General features: G+C 33.7%; 1 protein-coding gene across 1 annotated transcript in view; it reads right to left on the reverse strand.

Moving 5' to 3' along the window:
* LOC126741449 (dynein regulatory complex subunit 4) overlaps window positions 1-14,066 on the reverse strand; it is a 107,544-nt gene that overhangs the window by 49,770 nt on the left and 43,708 nt on the right. The window contains exon 6 of the mRNA XM_050447863.1: window positions 10,132-10,273. Coding sequence (XP_050303820.1) covers window positions 10,132-10,273 — 142 coding nt within the window. The remainder of the gene's footprint in view (window positions 1-10,131; window positions 10,274-14,066) is intronic.

Below are 14,066 nucleotides of genomic sequence, written 5' to 3' on the forward strand. Positions count from 1 at the left end.
GAAGATAAGTACTGAAGGAAACTATCGCTTTCCTCACTTAAAGCAGATTGCAACTGAAAATGTGTTGATCCAGGCTGCTTGAAAAAACCAATCGTTATTATTATTATTATTATTAATATCCTGACGAGATAAAGAAACATTCTTGGGCTCACTGTTACCAGATTGACAAATAGAATGTGTCTGAGTCAACTGACCCATTTCAGCTATAAATAATGTCTCATTAATTATTTTTTCTGCTATCAATCTTTGAGTGTTATCTGGTATATCTCGTAATCTCGTATCTATCTTCTTTCGGCTTAGATTTCTCAAAATGTTGTTCAATTGTTTCTAGCATAGCGTCACATTTGTCTCCACCTCTCTTAGTAGGTCTAGTAGAAGGCATTGTTTTCGGAGTTGATTGAACAGATGAAGTGGATGTGTCTTGTGCTGTTGAAGTAGTTGCTTCATTTCCTTGGCAAGATTCTTCTGAATCTTCTGTAAATCGAGTTGGTTGTTCTTAATTTTTTTCCTGAAAATGATAATAATAACAATAAAAATAGTTATTTATTCATGACAATTATATATCCTATTAGATATTTACATGTTACATGTTATATTTAGATAAAAATTGTAATCTAATAATGAGTGCCTATATTTCTTTTCAGTTTCCACAAAATGAAAATGACTGGATCACAATAGCGAGGGATTTTGAAAGAGGTGGAATTTTCCACATTGCCTTGGCAGCCTAGATGGGAAATATATCGAGATTGTTCCTCCAGCTAGAAGTGGTTCATTTCTTTTTAATTATAAACATAGACATAGCATGGTGCTACTTGCTCTTGCAGATGCAAACTGCAGAATAATTTTTTTTGATTTTGGTACGAATGGCAGAGTATCAGACGGGGGCATTCTTCAGAAAACAGATTTTTTTAGGAGACTACAAAGTAATTCACTCAACATACCAAGAGAAGTAGAAGTAACTCACAGTTCACGTATACTACCCTGCAGATGATGGTTTTTCTTTAAGGCCTGACATGTTAAAACCATTTGTACAGAGCGATTTAAACTGCATGGAAAAAATTTTTTTTTACTACCGATTATCTACGAGCACGACGAATTATAGAAAACGTATTTGGGATTTAGACAGCGCGTTTTCGAATTTTTCATACAGCCATCAATTTAGAATTAGAGCATATTGATGAAATAATTAAAGCAACTTGTGCTCTGCATAATTATTTAATGTCAATTGTACGTGAAACCTACGGTCCTTCTGACTCTTTCCACTCTGAAAACATTGAAAATGGTACGGCACGTGTTGGATTAACACCAGATAATTCCAAAAACAAAAATATACGTGAAATTAGGTTATATATTTTACTTTTTGTGTAAATTAATAAAAATAATTAGCTAAAAATCGAAAAGTTGTTTTTTGGAATGTAGAACCTTATAATTCCCAAGAAATTTGTGTTTATATTATAAACATGTATATAATAAACTTACCTCCGTATCATTCAAATTGGACGTAGAAATTCTTGGAGTCTCTTGACCTGCCAAAAAGCTAAATAAGTGGTAGTACCATGGTGTAGGTTCATATAAGTCATCTGTGCCACTGCCGCGGTCGGAGTGATGAGATGCGTCAACTTTTTTCTTTTCTCTCCTATAATTCGTTCTGAAGGCATTTACCTTTTTAATAACGGCATCCTTATCGGCTTGGCTGTCAATTAATTTATACTTATTAAGTAAGATTTTGTATGCTGCATCCTTCTTCGTCCTATCATGATATTCTGGTGATTTAATTCGCCAAAGACACGGCAGATTTTCGTATGTTCGAATAAAATCTTCCAATAATTCTCGATTGCTCCTTTTCAAATCGCTGGACATGATGATGGCAACGCCGACCGACGTAGAGCCATTCACGGTCACGGACTGACTAAATTGTTTGTACAAGCCGAATACATTACTAGCGTCTGCCGCCTGGAAATCACTGTGCCTCTGCAGTCAGATGTGTGGTGCTACGTTGCCGCTATTCATATTAGAATACCGGCTGCTTATGTTGCGCTCCGGCAGTTCTGAGAGATATTTTTTAAGATGGTAGTTGGTTACAAATAAAATAGCTTTGTGTTCAATGGAGGATTCTTTTATTAATTATTTTTTTAAAGGTTATATCGCTACGTACAGGGTACAGTAATAGGACATTATGTACCTATTTAAGTACCTATACCTAATATTATTTTGTTAATGTTAAATAAATGTTATTAATGTTAAATAGTTGTCCTTCCTTATATACTAAAATGGGTGACATTTAACATTAGTGCAATTGGAATTACATTACAAAATTCATTAATATAATGAGAATAACCTAATTTAAGTCATTTCCAAAAAGAAAAAATGAGGACTTTTAATTTTTTATTATAATATTAATGATTTTAATCTGGAACTATTTTTCGACGCGTAGTAATAATGTCAGTGTGTTGGGATTTTCTATTGGTTATAGTGACATTAGTGACAAGCGAAGCGCAAAAATGTTTTGTTCATTCTAACGGGTTTGAATGAACAAAATTCGAAAGGGCGCGCCTGGGTTGGAGTGAGACTTGATTTTAGAATTGGATCTCAAAACGGATATCGACCGTGGGTTGGAGCCTCCCATCGGTTGGGTTAGTGTCTTTTGAGCCGCGTACCGGGAATATTAACTTTATTTATTACTTTTTTTCGTTTTCACGCAAAAAACTTAATTTTTCCGTATTTTTTTCCTTTAAAAAATAAAAATACTATACAATGCCTCTCCTCTTTAAAGTTTCTTTAAAAAACGTTTACTTTTGATTGCACTAATATTAAATAGACCCCTAAAATAAGTTAAGAATTGATAAAGGTACCTACTACGATTTCAATGAACTCATAATGTAATAAAATCACATGCCATTATTTTATTAAAGCATTCCTGAGATAAATGTGTTGAACATTGTGCTTGCTATGACTAGGAAACTGTGCAGGATTCTAAAAATGGTAAAAACATATTGCACTTTTCTGAATGTAACCATTAACCTTTGAATTGCTAATTTTTAGGATTCATAAACATTTTGATATTTTATTCAATAAATACCTAGGTTTTTTTTATATGCGTAAAAAACGTAAGATAAGAAAATGCGATTTGTTTATTCTTGATCTGCAAATAGATAATAGATTTAGCTGAATATTACAGACTGAAGAGCATTAATGCATTAAAATAGTAATAATGTAAGATTTGGAATTTTTAAAATATCGCTTTTGAGAAATATGTTTAAATTAGCAATTATTTCAAAAATATTTCAAATTAGAAAGAAAATAATTTTCTAATGATCTAAACACCATCAATAGAAGGAATAAAGGCACCAATCCAAAATAAAACCATAGTATAGGTAACTAAATTTTATTATTAAAAAACAAAGAAAAAGATAAACTTATTTATGTAGCGAAGAGTTACCAGAAGTAGGACCCAATAATGAAATGAAACCAATTTCTTACAAAAAAATGCCGACGTTTCGATCTTATCCTTATATTTAGAACATCTTCAAATGTGGCTGGAAATAACACAATACATGCATAATTTAAATGGATATACATGTAAACCAATCACTTAATTAATGATATTTGTTCGTTTATATCAAAATAAACAAGCAAATACAAAATTGCTAAACATTGAGCCTGCTAGTCTGCGAACGAGCACATGCATGCATAACGGCTCACCCAGAATGCGTTTTAATCATAAAATATGATATCTTTGATGAAAACGGCAACATTGACTATGATCTGCCGCGAGAGTGAGCGCCGGCGGCACAAGGAACGGTGGTTCCGCAGACGCTAGTAATACATTCAGTACACAGGTACTGTTTCGCTTGCGTACGCATGGCTTGTCCAAGCTTGCATGATTTAAATTCAATTAATCTTCAAGTGGCTTGCACAATTAAAATGCTTGCGCAAAATTTTACTACAGATGCTATAGTTTGCTTGTACAAAAAGATTGTTCATGCATGCTTGTCAAGCTTGCAGTTGTGTGTGTAGCCACCTTAAGCGGGATCGTGAGGCAGAGCAAGCCAATTCAGTTCGACGAGACAACGAATACAATTCAATTTAGTTTGGAGTTTAATACGAGCGAATATTTCATTCGCCATAGAGTCTTATTTACTGTGCAACAATTGAAGACTGAAAATTTTTCTCTGTCAAATGGATATCAGAAAATTCTTTAAAATAGGTGAGTCAAAACAAAATAAAACCTAATATGATTATTTGATTTCTTTGTTAAACAACAAAGTTAACGAAATTTAAATATCGCAATTTTACTTTTACTGATAGAAAGTCCGAAGTAATGATATTTAAAAGTGATGTTATTATAGGTATCTTGATCTTTATTTTCCGTATTTTTGTCCTATGCCTAAACATCGTAAGAGTAATTTTGTGTATTCATTTTTTAGGGACAACACGCGCAAAAAGAAAAAAAAGGTCGGGAAAGTAGCAATGGAAGCGAAAGCGCTTAAAACTCTCTGTAATGTCAAAAACTCATGTAATGCCAAGATCATCGCATGCTAACATTGGACAAGCATCACATTCTTCAGCAAAACCTGTAAATATATCTGTTGCCGACTATTCTTCTCCATCGACGTCCCAAAAAACTTATGACATCAACGTCGATCCTGAAATTATAGTGGACGGTGGCTATCAATAAAATGATCTGGCTTGTTATGTTGAGTTGGTTACCCAGCTATCGATTGAAAAGAAGAAGGAGTTGTTACAAAATCCTTGGATCCCGCCCAGAAATTACGATTTTGAAAGTGATGGAAGCCATTTGAAAAGAATATTTAATCATTTAATTGGTTGGATCAATATGCACCATGGCTAGTATATTCCAAGCGACTAAAAGGTGCTCTTTGTAAGCATTGTGCTTTGTTCCCTCCGCCCATCAGCACTGTGAGAAGAATTTTGGGATCATTTATGGTCAGGCCATATATAAAGTTCAAAAATATGCATGAAGACTGCCAAAAGCATGCAACGATCGACCTTCACCTAACTACGATAAATGCTGCAAAAAATATTCTTGAAAATGTTCCTGTAGACATCCAACTGCAAAGTGGATACCAAAAAGCAATCGATGAAAACAGGCAAACACTATCATCAATTATTTCTTGTATATACTATATTTGCGGTACACATGATATGCTCCTTAGGGAAAAACAAACAGATGAGAGTGTTTTATTAGATTTATTGAAGTTGAGAATCAACTCAGGGAACAACAAATTAAAGAGTCACCTGGAAAAGTGCCGTCGCAATGCAATGAATTGATAAATTTATGTGGCGAAGTTATTAAGGAGAGTATAATAAGTGAGGTTCAGAAGACCATGACTTACGTATTCTTGCCTGCTGATGAAACAGCAGACCTAGCTGGGAAAGAACAGCTATCAATAGTCGTGCGATTCTACGACAAAAGCAAAAGGAGAATCAAAAAAATTTGTAGGGTTCGTTAAACTAAAAGCACAAGATTCTTCAGCAATTGCCGAAGCGATTGACAATTTCTTGATTAGTTCTAACCTCCCAACCGAAGATTGCGTATGGTTTGGATTCGATGGCTGTTCTACAATGGCAGGGCAAGAGGGCGGCGTACAAGCCATTTTGAGAAAAAAATATCCTCGTGCTTTATTTATCTCTTCATTGTTTAAGTCAAAAACTTAACCTTGTTGTGAATGATGTGAACGCAGTGCCAGAAATTAGAAATACTGCCGCCACTGTAAAGGATGTTATAAAGTTTTTCAGAGAATCGACTACACGTCAAAACTACGATCCAAACCTATTACGATTGAAAAATATAAATCAATCAGAAAGTTTTCTCAAAATTTCCCAGAGCTTGTGAAATCTCTAGAAACGTTATCCGTAGAATAAAATTATGCCATCAGAAAATCTGCATATCGGTTGCATTCAGCCGTTCCAAAAACAATGTTTATTATTGCTCTACAAACAATAGCCAAATATTCAGCAGTTTTAGAACGAGTAGTTAGCGTACTGCAAGCTAAATCGATCGACATGATCTCGGTGAGGAAATACATAAAAAATATTAAGGACATTTTGAGAAATGACCGCGAGTTTCCTCATAGAATAAGTAATAAAATGATTTAAAAAGCGCGAGCTGTTGCAATGGATTTAAACATAGAAATTTCGTTTTTCGTCTTGCTCACAAGCAAACATGTAGAAGTAATCTGCCATCAGACAATGATAACGAATATTAGCAGCTTTCACTGATAATACCATACAATTATTCACTCATTTCATCATTGAATATTCGATTTTCCCAAGAAAATACTCTGGCGTTTGCTTTAAGTAAGCTACATCCCTTGTATATGACCAAGACCAAAACCAGAATTACAGACTTATACAAGAACGCAGAATCATTCCAAGAATTTTATAACCTGGATATTACCGGAGAACTGAGCCTTTGGCATAATTTATGGGTAAAGAAGGCTTTATCAGATCAGATCAATTAAGGGACATAGAAGTAGTTGATCTGTTCAATGAAACCAAAATTTTATACCCTGCTGTCAGAAAGGCATTGATTATTTTAAGCACTATCCCATGCACCACGGAGACCGTAGAACCGTCCTTCAGTACGACCTTCAGTACGCTGCGAAGAGTTAAAACGTGGCTTAGAGGCACCATGGGTTAAGAAAGGCTTACAGGTTTATGTCTGATAAGCGTACATCGCAATTCTTTAAAAGAAAGCAGTGAGTTTATTGAAAAGACTGTTATAGACAAATTTTCGGCAAATCCGAGAAGATTATTATTAAATTAATATACATATATATGAGTATAATGAATATTATATATATAATATTTTGTTTTGTGCCAATCAAACTAATTAATAAAAGTCAATTTTCATGATTTTTTGTTTTAATATACCCGACCGAAACAGGTTTAAGCTGTGTCCCCCCCCCCTAGCTGAAATCCTGGGTACGCCCTTGAGTATAGCATTTCTCCTTTTACCCCTCTGCTAACTAGAGTTTGATTCAAATGGCTGTCTGTTACTAGGTTGCCCTCATCACTATATAAATAAAATAGATGTAGATTTTAAGATAATAAGTATCTAAATTGAGAAGGGCTCACTTGAGAAGAAGAAGAAGACGAAGAAGTAATAATCTTTTTGAAAATATTTATCTTTGATGTCACTGAAAATTTTACAAAACTTGATCAGCTATAAGGATCAAGTTTATCCTTATTCAGTTTCTGAACCACGTCTTTCTTAATTTTGATACCACTTCCACCAAAATTAAATTTGATGTTGCAAAACCTAAACGGGTACAATTTAAGCTTTATTAATAAATCTTGCATACTAAAATAATGCATAAATTCCCCTTGATATAAATAATATTTTTAAAGTCGTATTTTTTACAGCTCGATAAGTATTCGAGCAATAATTATGTTATCAATGAAAATTATAGCAACAATTATTTTAATTTATAGCGAAATTAGAGTTACATAGTACTCGATGACATCTTTCCAATAAAAGTCAAAGAACTCAAGTTATAAATAATGTAAAATCTCTAGCTTGCATTGTATCTCCTCAATTCCGGACCTAGACTGGTTATCTAAGCGTTTCTTAAAATTTCCGTTTTAAAGTAGAAATTACCACAACGTTGACTTCTCCTGGATACTTATCAAGAACATAATAAATTTTTAAAACATCTGTTTATTTTAAATCAGATAAGGAGACCGATCTGTAAGCTAAACGTGCGTACACAAATCAACGATAACTAGTTTCAGAAAGTAGCTACATTGACGCTGTTTGTTAAAAGTGTACCTTACTCTGATTGACCCGACTCACCTTGTGACAGTGGTCTCGGACGGTGTCTTTAATAATTTGTAGTGTAATGGGCAGCCTGATAAACCGTTGTGACCCACCGAGGATAATCAGAGGCTAATAGCCTTGGAAAAACAAATGAGACTCTGCAACAGTAAGTAGTAATTACAAGTCACGTAAAGTCAAGATTCAGAGCGAGGGGTATAATTCTGACCTACAGCGCGGAGGTGGCTACTTTGCAAATCCAGTTATCGTTTAATTCTGCGTACGCGTCACCTCATTTGGCAACCAGTGTCCTTATCTCCAGTCTCCTTATTTTAAATTGAAACAGGATGGATGGTTGATATTAAAAACCCTGAAAGAAAGAAAAGGTGAGAGGATTACGGTATCTTCAAAATACAGGGATTTAAAGAAAGGATTACTTCTTTCCTACCAGTTTTAGAAAAAGAAGAGGTTATCCTAATTAAAGGAAGAGCACTTGGTTAGCTCTCTAGAATTTTTAGTACCTTAGTTCGAATATTCTGCCTATTGATACCGTGAAATAGGAGTGAACTTAAAATTTCTAATACCGACTTGTCTAGTATCAAATCTTAATTCAAGGAGGTAAATGAAGATGTGCATCTGCCCAAATTTGATGTTTTATTAACTAAATGATAGGTATAAATTTGACTCGTCGACTGAGAATTGGTCTGCGGAGTAATATTAAACTGAGACAAAGTGCATGAATCTTGTACCTTACATGGTAAATTACAAGATTGAACCTATTTGTAGTGTGGAGAATTGAAATCTGGTCAGAGCTATCACAGTTGGGTTAGAATAGTTTGTATTTAAATGGAAACCATGAAATTGCACAGCAAACAACATGCATGTACAGGGTACAATTCGAGGGTGACTATTGGGATCTCGGAAATCGTAAGAGTTACGGGATTAGTTAAGTAGAGGCAAAGTTGCGCAATTTAGGGCTTAATAAAATGAAGTTTAAAACATTGTAAAATTCCGGATACTTCCAGAGATATCCAAAAAAAACGAAATTTGTCAAAATCGTTTTTACCTTCCACCGACTTTATTGAAAGAGATATCGGAAAACTAAAAACAGTTTTTTATTGCCACTTTTTATGCTCTATAACATGACGCAAAAAAAAATCCGACGTTTCGTTTTTTTTTCGATCATCATCAACTTTATTTTTTCTTATGGGCGCCATATTGGATTTTCTCATTTTTAAAAAGTATATTTAATTGCCTTTAAAATGAGGTATCGCACTTGCACGTCCGATTACTTCTTCTAGTACTTCCCATAAGAACTCAATGGGATTTGTTAACAAGTTTATCTGGGAAATTATCATCAACTCTGTTTTATATATGAACCAAAGTTATGAAATACCCTGTATTTAATTGATTCATTTTCATTGAATTGGTTTAAAAAAAACTATATCAAATACAGAGTATTTTATAGCTTCAGTTTATATAAAATCAATTTATTTGGAAATCCCATTGATATATCTTTCTCTCTTGCACTCATGGAGTTCTTATGAGAAGTACTAAAAGGAGTAATCGGACATGCAAGAGCGATACAAAATTTTAAAGGCAACTAAAAATACTTTTTAAAAATGAGAAAATCCAATATGGAACCATAAGAAAAAATAAAGTTGATGATGATCGAAAAAAAACGAAACGTCAGATTATTTTTTTTTGCGTCATGTTATAGGACATAAAAAGTGGCAATGAAAAACTGTTTTTTGTTTTCCGATGTTTCTTTAAATAAAGTCGGTAGAAGGTAAAAAAGATTTTGACAAATTTCGATTTTTTTCGGATAACTCCCGAAGTAACGGGAATGTTAAAATTTTTTAAACGTCATTTCATTAAGCTCCAAATTGCGCGATTTTGCCTCTATTTAACCGACCCTGTAACTCTTACGGTTTCCGAGATTCCAATGGTCACCCTCGAATTTGAGACACTCTGTATATAATGCTCGTAGGTGATGGGACTAGCGATCTAAAAATAGGTCTGCGCACAAAATACAGGATACAAATTTATGAGCCTCTTTACTAAAATTACTTTACTTTTCATCTTCTAATATCAGGGAAAGCCAATTCAAGTAATATTCTTTTTTTTTAATCAATGCCATCTACCGGTTGTCACATGTATATTTTGATTAAGGCCAGAAAATAGAGATACTTAAAAGAAGTTTATGAATATTTATAAAATTATTTGTGTTAATATAAAAACAGCAGTTCTAATCCTTATTAAAACTAATTTATTTTATGAACTCTTCTGGTTATCTTAAAAGGACGTCTAAAAATATTTCAACCTAGGTTTAATGTCAATGTAACACTTACCTTAAGGCTGCTAATTAACGCTAAATTATTTAACGTAATATCATTATAATAATTTTTCATTTCGTTGAAAGCCTGATCATGATGCTTTTTTAATGCGGTGATTTGATTATTTTTCCTTTCTTCGACCTCTGAGATTTCCATGCTGAAATATTAAAAGATATTGAATGTAATGCTTGAAATGTATGTCTATTTGAATTTGAAAAGGCAATAGGAATAATAACTTAACAGGATGCTCTCAGAAAATAACAGAAAAAAATGGGTTTAAAGAGGTCCGGTATCATAACTTATCAGTACACGTTAAAAGTCTTAAAAGAAAAACTAACACTGATCACTAATAAGTCGTTATTATTGTTCATATAGAAAATTTTTTCGTGATATTTTGTTGGGTCGGACTTAATTTAATTATTTTATTAGTTAGCAGATTACGACACAAAGCATATATGTGAAAGCAAAGTCATTACAAACGTTTAACAAATTTATATAATACAGAAACAATAAATTTATATATTGTTTCTGGAGTCGCTTATAGGCAATCTTCTGATCTGCCGTTATAAGCCGTTTTAGAGCATTTCTCCATGATGCGTTTGATAGTTTGGTTTTCCATCACTCCCAGGGGAGGGGAAAGGCTCGGAGTCTTGCCCTATTTGTGTAAAGTATAAGAGCATTTGCCATGTTACATTCTGATCCTAAACTTGCGTGCATAGAAATTGGCCCACTGTAAGCTTTTGACTTTAAATATATATTTTTTTTTAAATTATCCATCAGATCAAAAAAAGAAATATGCTGTTTGAAAGACAATTTAATATCCTTTAATGTGAGTAGAAATTTATCAAGAAGGCTTATCGTTTATATGCGTAGCAACCGGTAAACAAATGAACCATGTTTATGTGGTAATTGTAACAAATATAACAAATTTGTCAGATAATAAAATTATTGCGTTTGCAACTGAAATTTGCATATTATTTATTTTTCATAACCTCAATAGTGTTCAAGTATGTTAATTTAATGCATACTACACCACAAAAAGCCGCCCAAGTTATTGCTTTAATCGAGAATGGACTTCGAAAATGGAGTCAGCGAGCTGTTGCTAGACAATTGGATATGACTCGCGTAGGTAGGAAGCGATTTACAACCGCTCGTGATGACCGCTTTATTGTGTCAACAATATTAAGAAATCGTCACCTTAATGCCGTTCAAGTGCAACGACAGCTCCATGAGGTGCGAGGAGTGCCTATTAGTCAGTGGACAGTGAGACGAAGACTGCAGGAAAATAACCTGACCCCTAAAACACCTGCGATTGGTCCAAAACTTACTCCAGCTCATCGGCAAGCACGCTCGCGTGTTGCAAGGGATGTTGGAACAATTGGATCTGTTCTGTTCTCAGATGAGTCCAGAATATGCCTCCATGGTAGCGACCGAAGAAGGAAAGTGTACCGAAGACCAAGAGAGCGATTTGCAGATTGCTGCTTTGAAGAGCGAAGTGCTTATGGAGGTGGTTCCAGCATGATCTGGAGTGCAATTTCTATAGAAGCACGAACCGACCTTTAGTTCATTCGTAGGGGCGACCGTGTTCACGGAAGAAGAGGTTTAACGGCTACTAGGTATATTGAGGAGATTTTAGCAATTCATGTGGTACCTTACGTCGACTACATTGGAGATGAATTTACCTTTATGCATGACAACGCAAGGCTGCATACCGCAAGAATCGTGCAAGATTACATTGCAGAAGTCGGTTTTCGGGTTATGAAGTGGCCAGCATACAGTCCTGACCTAAATCCGATCCAACATTTATGGGATGAGCTAAAACGAAGAATTCGAGGTAGACTTCGTAACCCAAACTCGATCCCAGAGCTTATTGTTGCAGTAGAAGAAGAGTGGCTAAACATCCCACAAGAAACAATAGCAAACTTGATTAGATCTATGCTTTATCGTATGAGAGATGTTATTAGAGCAAGAGGAGGTCATACCCATTATTAAAAAATTAAGTGTTAACTTTTAAATTGTCAATAACCCTATTTATGTTAATAATAAAAATGCCGAATTTTCTTAATGCATTAATTTCACTATGTTAAAGATAGGATATTCAAATAAGTTTTCATAAATATATACTCATATTAAAGGATAATAAATTGTCTTTCAAACAGCATATTTCTTTTTTTGATCTGATATATAATTTAATAAAAAAATATATTTAAAGTCAAAAGTTTACAGTGGGCCAATTTCTATGCACGCAAGTGTATTTAGCATTCACCAGGTTTTTTTTGGTAAGTCGAAGCCTAGTGGTAGTAGGTCAACGAGACCATCCGTAAGGTCGTAGCTCTCATACTAGCCTAGATTTTTAGGGCCCATTTTAGGGCTCAAAAACTAGGTCGAAAAATTACTTTTCCGAATTTTTAAAGTGCTCTCATTCCCTTAGTTCTACTCGGATCCTATTGTAACCCGGTGTTTTCGTGATGTTCGTAATCGAAATAAGCCGCTGGTATAGTTAGTTCGATTTCAAAAAAAAAATCAATTTTTGGTGAAAGTATAAGTGCTAAAACTAATTAATTATATGGTAACTAACAAACCATTAATTCAGACTTCCAGGACCATTTAATAAAATAGTTCCTGAATTCTGTTGAAACCTAGGCATTGCCTAGTAAATACTACAGTAATAAATTACATCACGTAATCAACATTTACAAGTCGTAAACAAGAGCTTGAAGCAAAAGAAAAAACATCAATACCAGAAGGATAGAGAAAGGATCTCTCTCACACTTAAAACTACCCTATAAAGAGACCCAATAAAATGTTTAGAGAGTGCCGCTTCATTCTAAGCTTAAAAGTTATTTCGGAGGAAGCAAACTGGCTAATCTTAAATTTATTTATATAATGAGCAATCGAATATGAAAAAGACCTCTTAAATAATTCTGAAGCTTCTGAATTCTGGCCGCATCAGAATAATCAAGACCGGGGCCATAGATGGTGTCACAAAAGCTTAATGGTGATAAGACCAACGAATCACGTAGCAGTTTCTTAATTTTAGGGCTTAAAGAGTGCCTGAAAAAAAAAATAGACTTCAGAGCAGAATATTCATTTCTTAACTTAAAAGTGACATATTCTTTAAATCTTAGTTTATTATAGATAATAAGCCCTGAATTTTTAGCAGATGTTTTAAACAATATAGTGTTATTGTTTAAGCGCAAATTTAAATTTTCCAACCTGGATTTCGGTGGTTATCACTACAGATGAGAATGGCAATTGATTTAGTAAGGTTTGGGATTCAAGATATAACATTTTTTAATTATTTAACTCTTCATTAATACATTGATTAGCATTAACTACCTCAGAACTTTTGAACGAAAAGTAAACCTGCGTGTCATCTGCATAGCAATGATGTTTGCAGTGTGTTAGATTATTAGTGAGTAGTGCCATTTACCATGCCATAACCCACCATTTACCTTGTAATATTTGTACCAAATTGTGCTTTTCTAACATTTTTAGTTTTAAAGATATTTGCATTGAAAGTTTTGAAATTGACATCCTGTTTATTAAGCTGATTTAGTAAAAAAAAGAGACTTTACTACTTCTATTCTTTTAGTATTTCTCTTGTCTTCTTATTCTTCTTTTTCAAATTACTTTTTATTTAGGGTTTCTCTTACGTCTTTTTATCAAGTTACCAAATTTTCGTAATTTATTTATATTTTTTTAAATTAATTTTAAATTCAATTCCAACCCTGCATCGATTCATTTAAAAACAAAGCCATAAAATAGAGCGTTACCGGAATATCCTGAGAAATTATCCCTCATTCTTTTCGCAATAGACTATCTATTGGCAATCTATTTATATCTACGACCGAGAAATAAATAAAGCGATGGGCGCTATTGTGTGTTATTGCTTCGTACGCTATGCGAAATAACATCGAATTGTTATTGTGAACATAATTCCGATATTT

This window comes from Anthonomus grandis, chromosome 10 (genome assembly GCF_022605725.1).
Source record: "Anthonomus grandis grandis chromosome 10, icAntGran1.3, whole genome shotgun sequence".
NCBI classification, from domain to species: domain Eukaryota; kingdom Metazoa; phylum Arthropoda; class Insecta; order Coleoptera; family Curculionidae; genus Anthonomus; species Anthonomus grandis.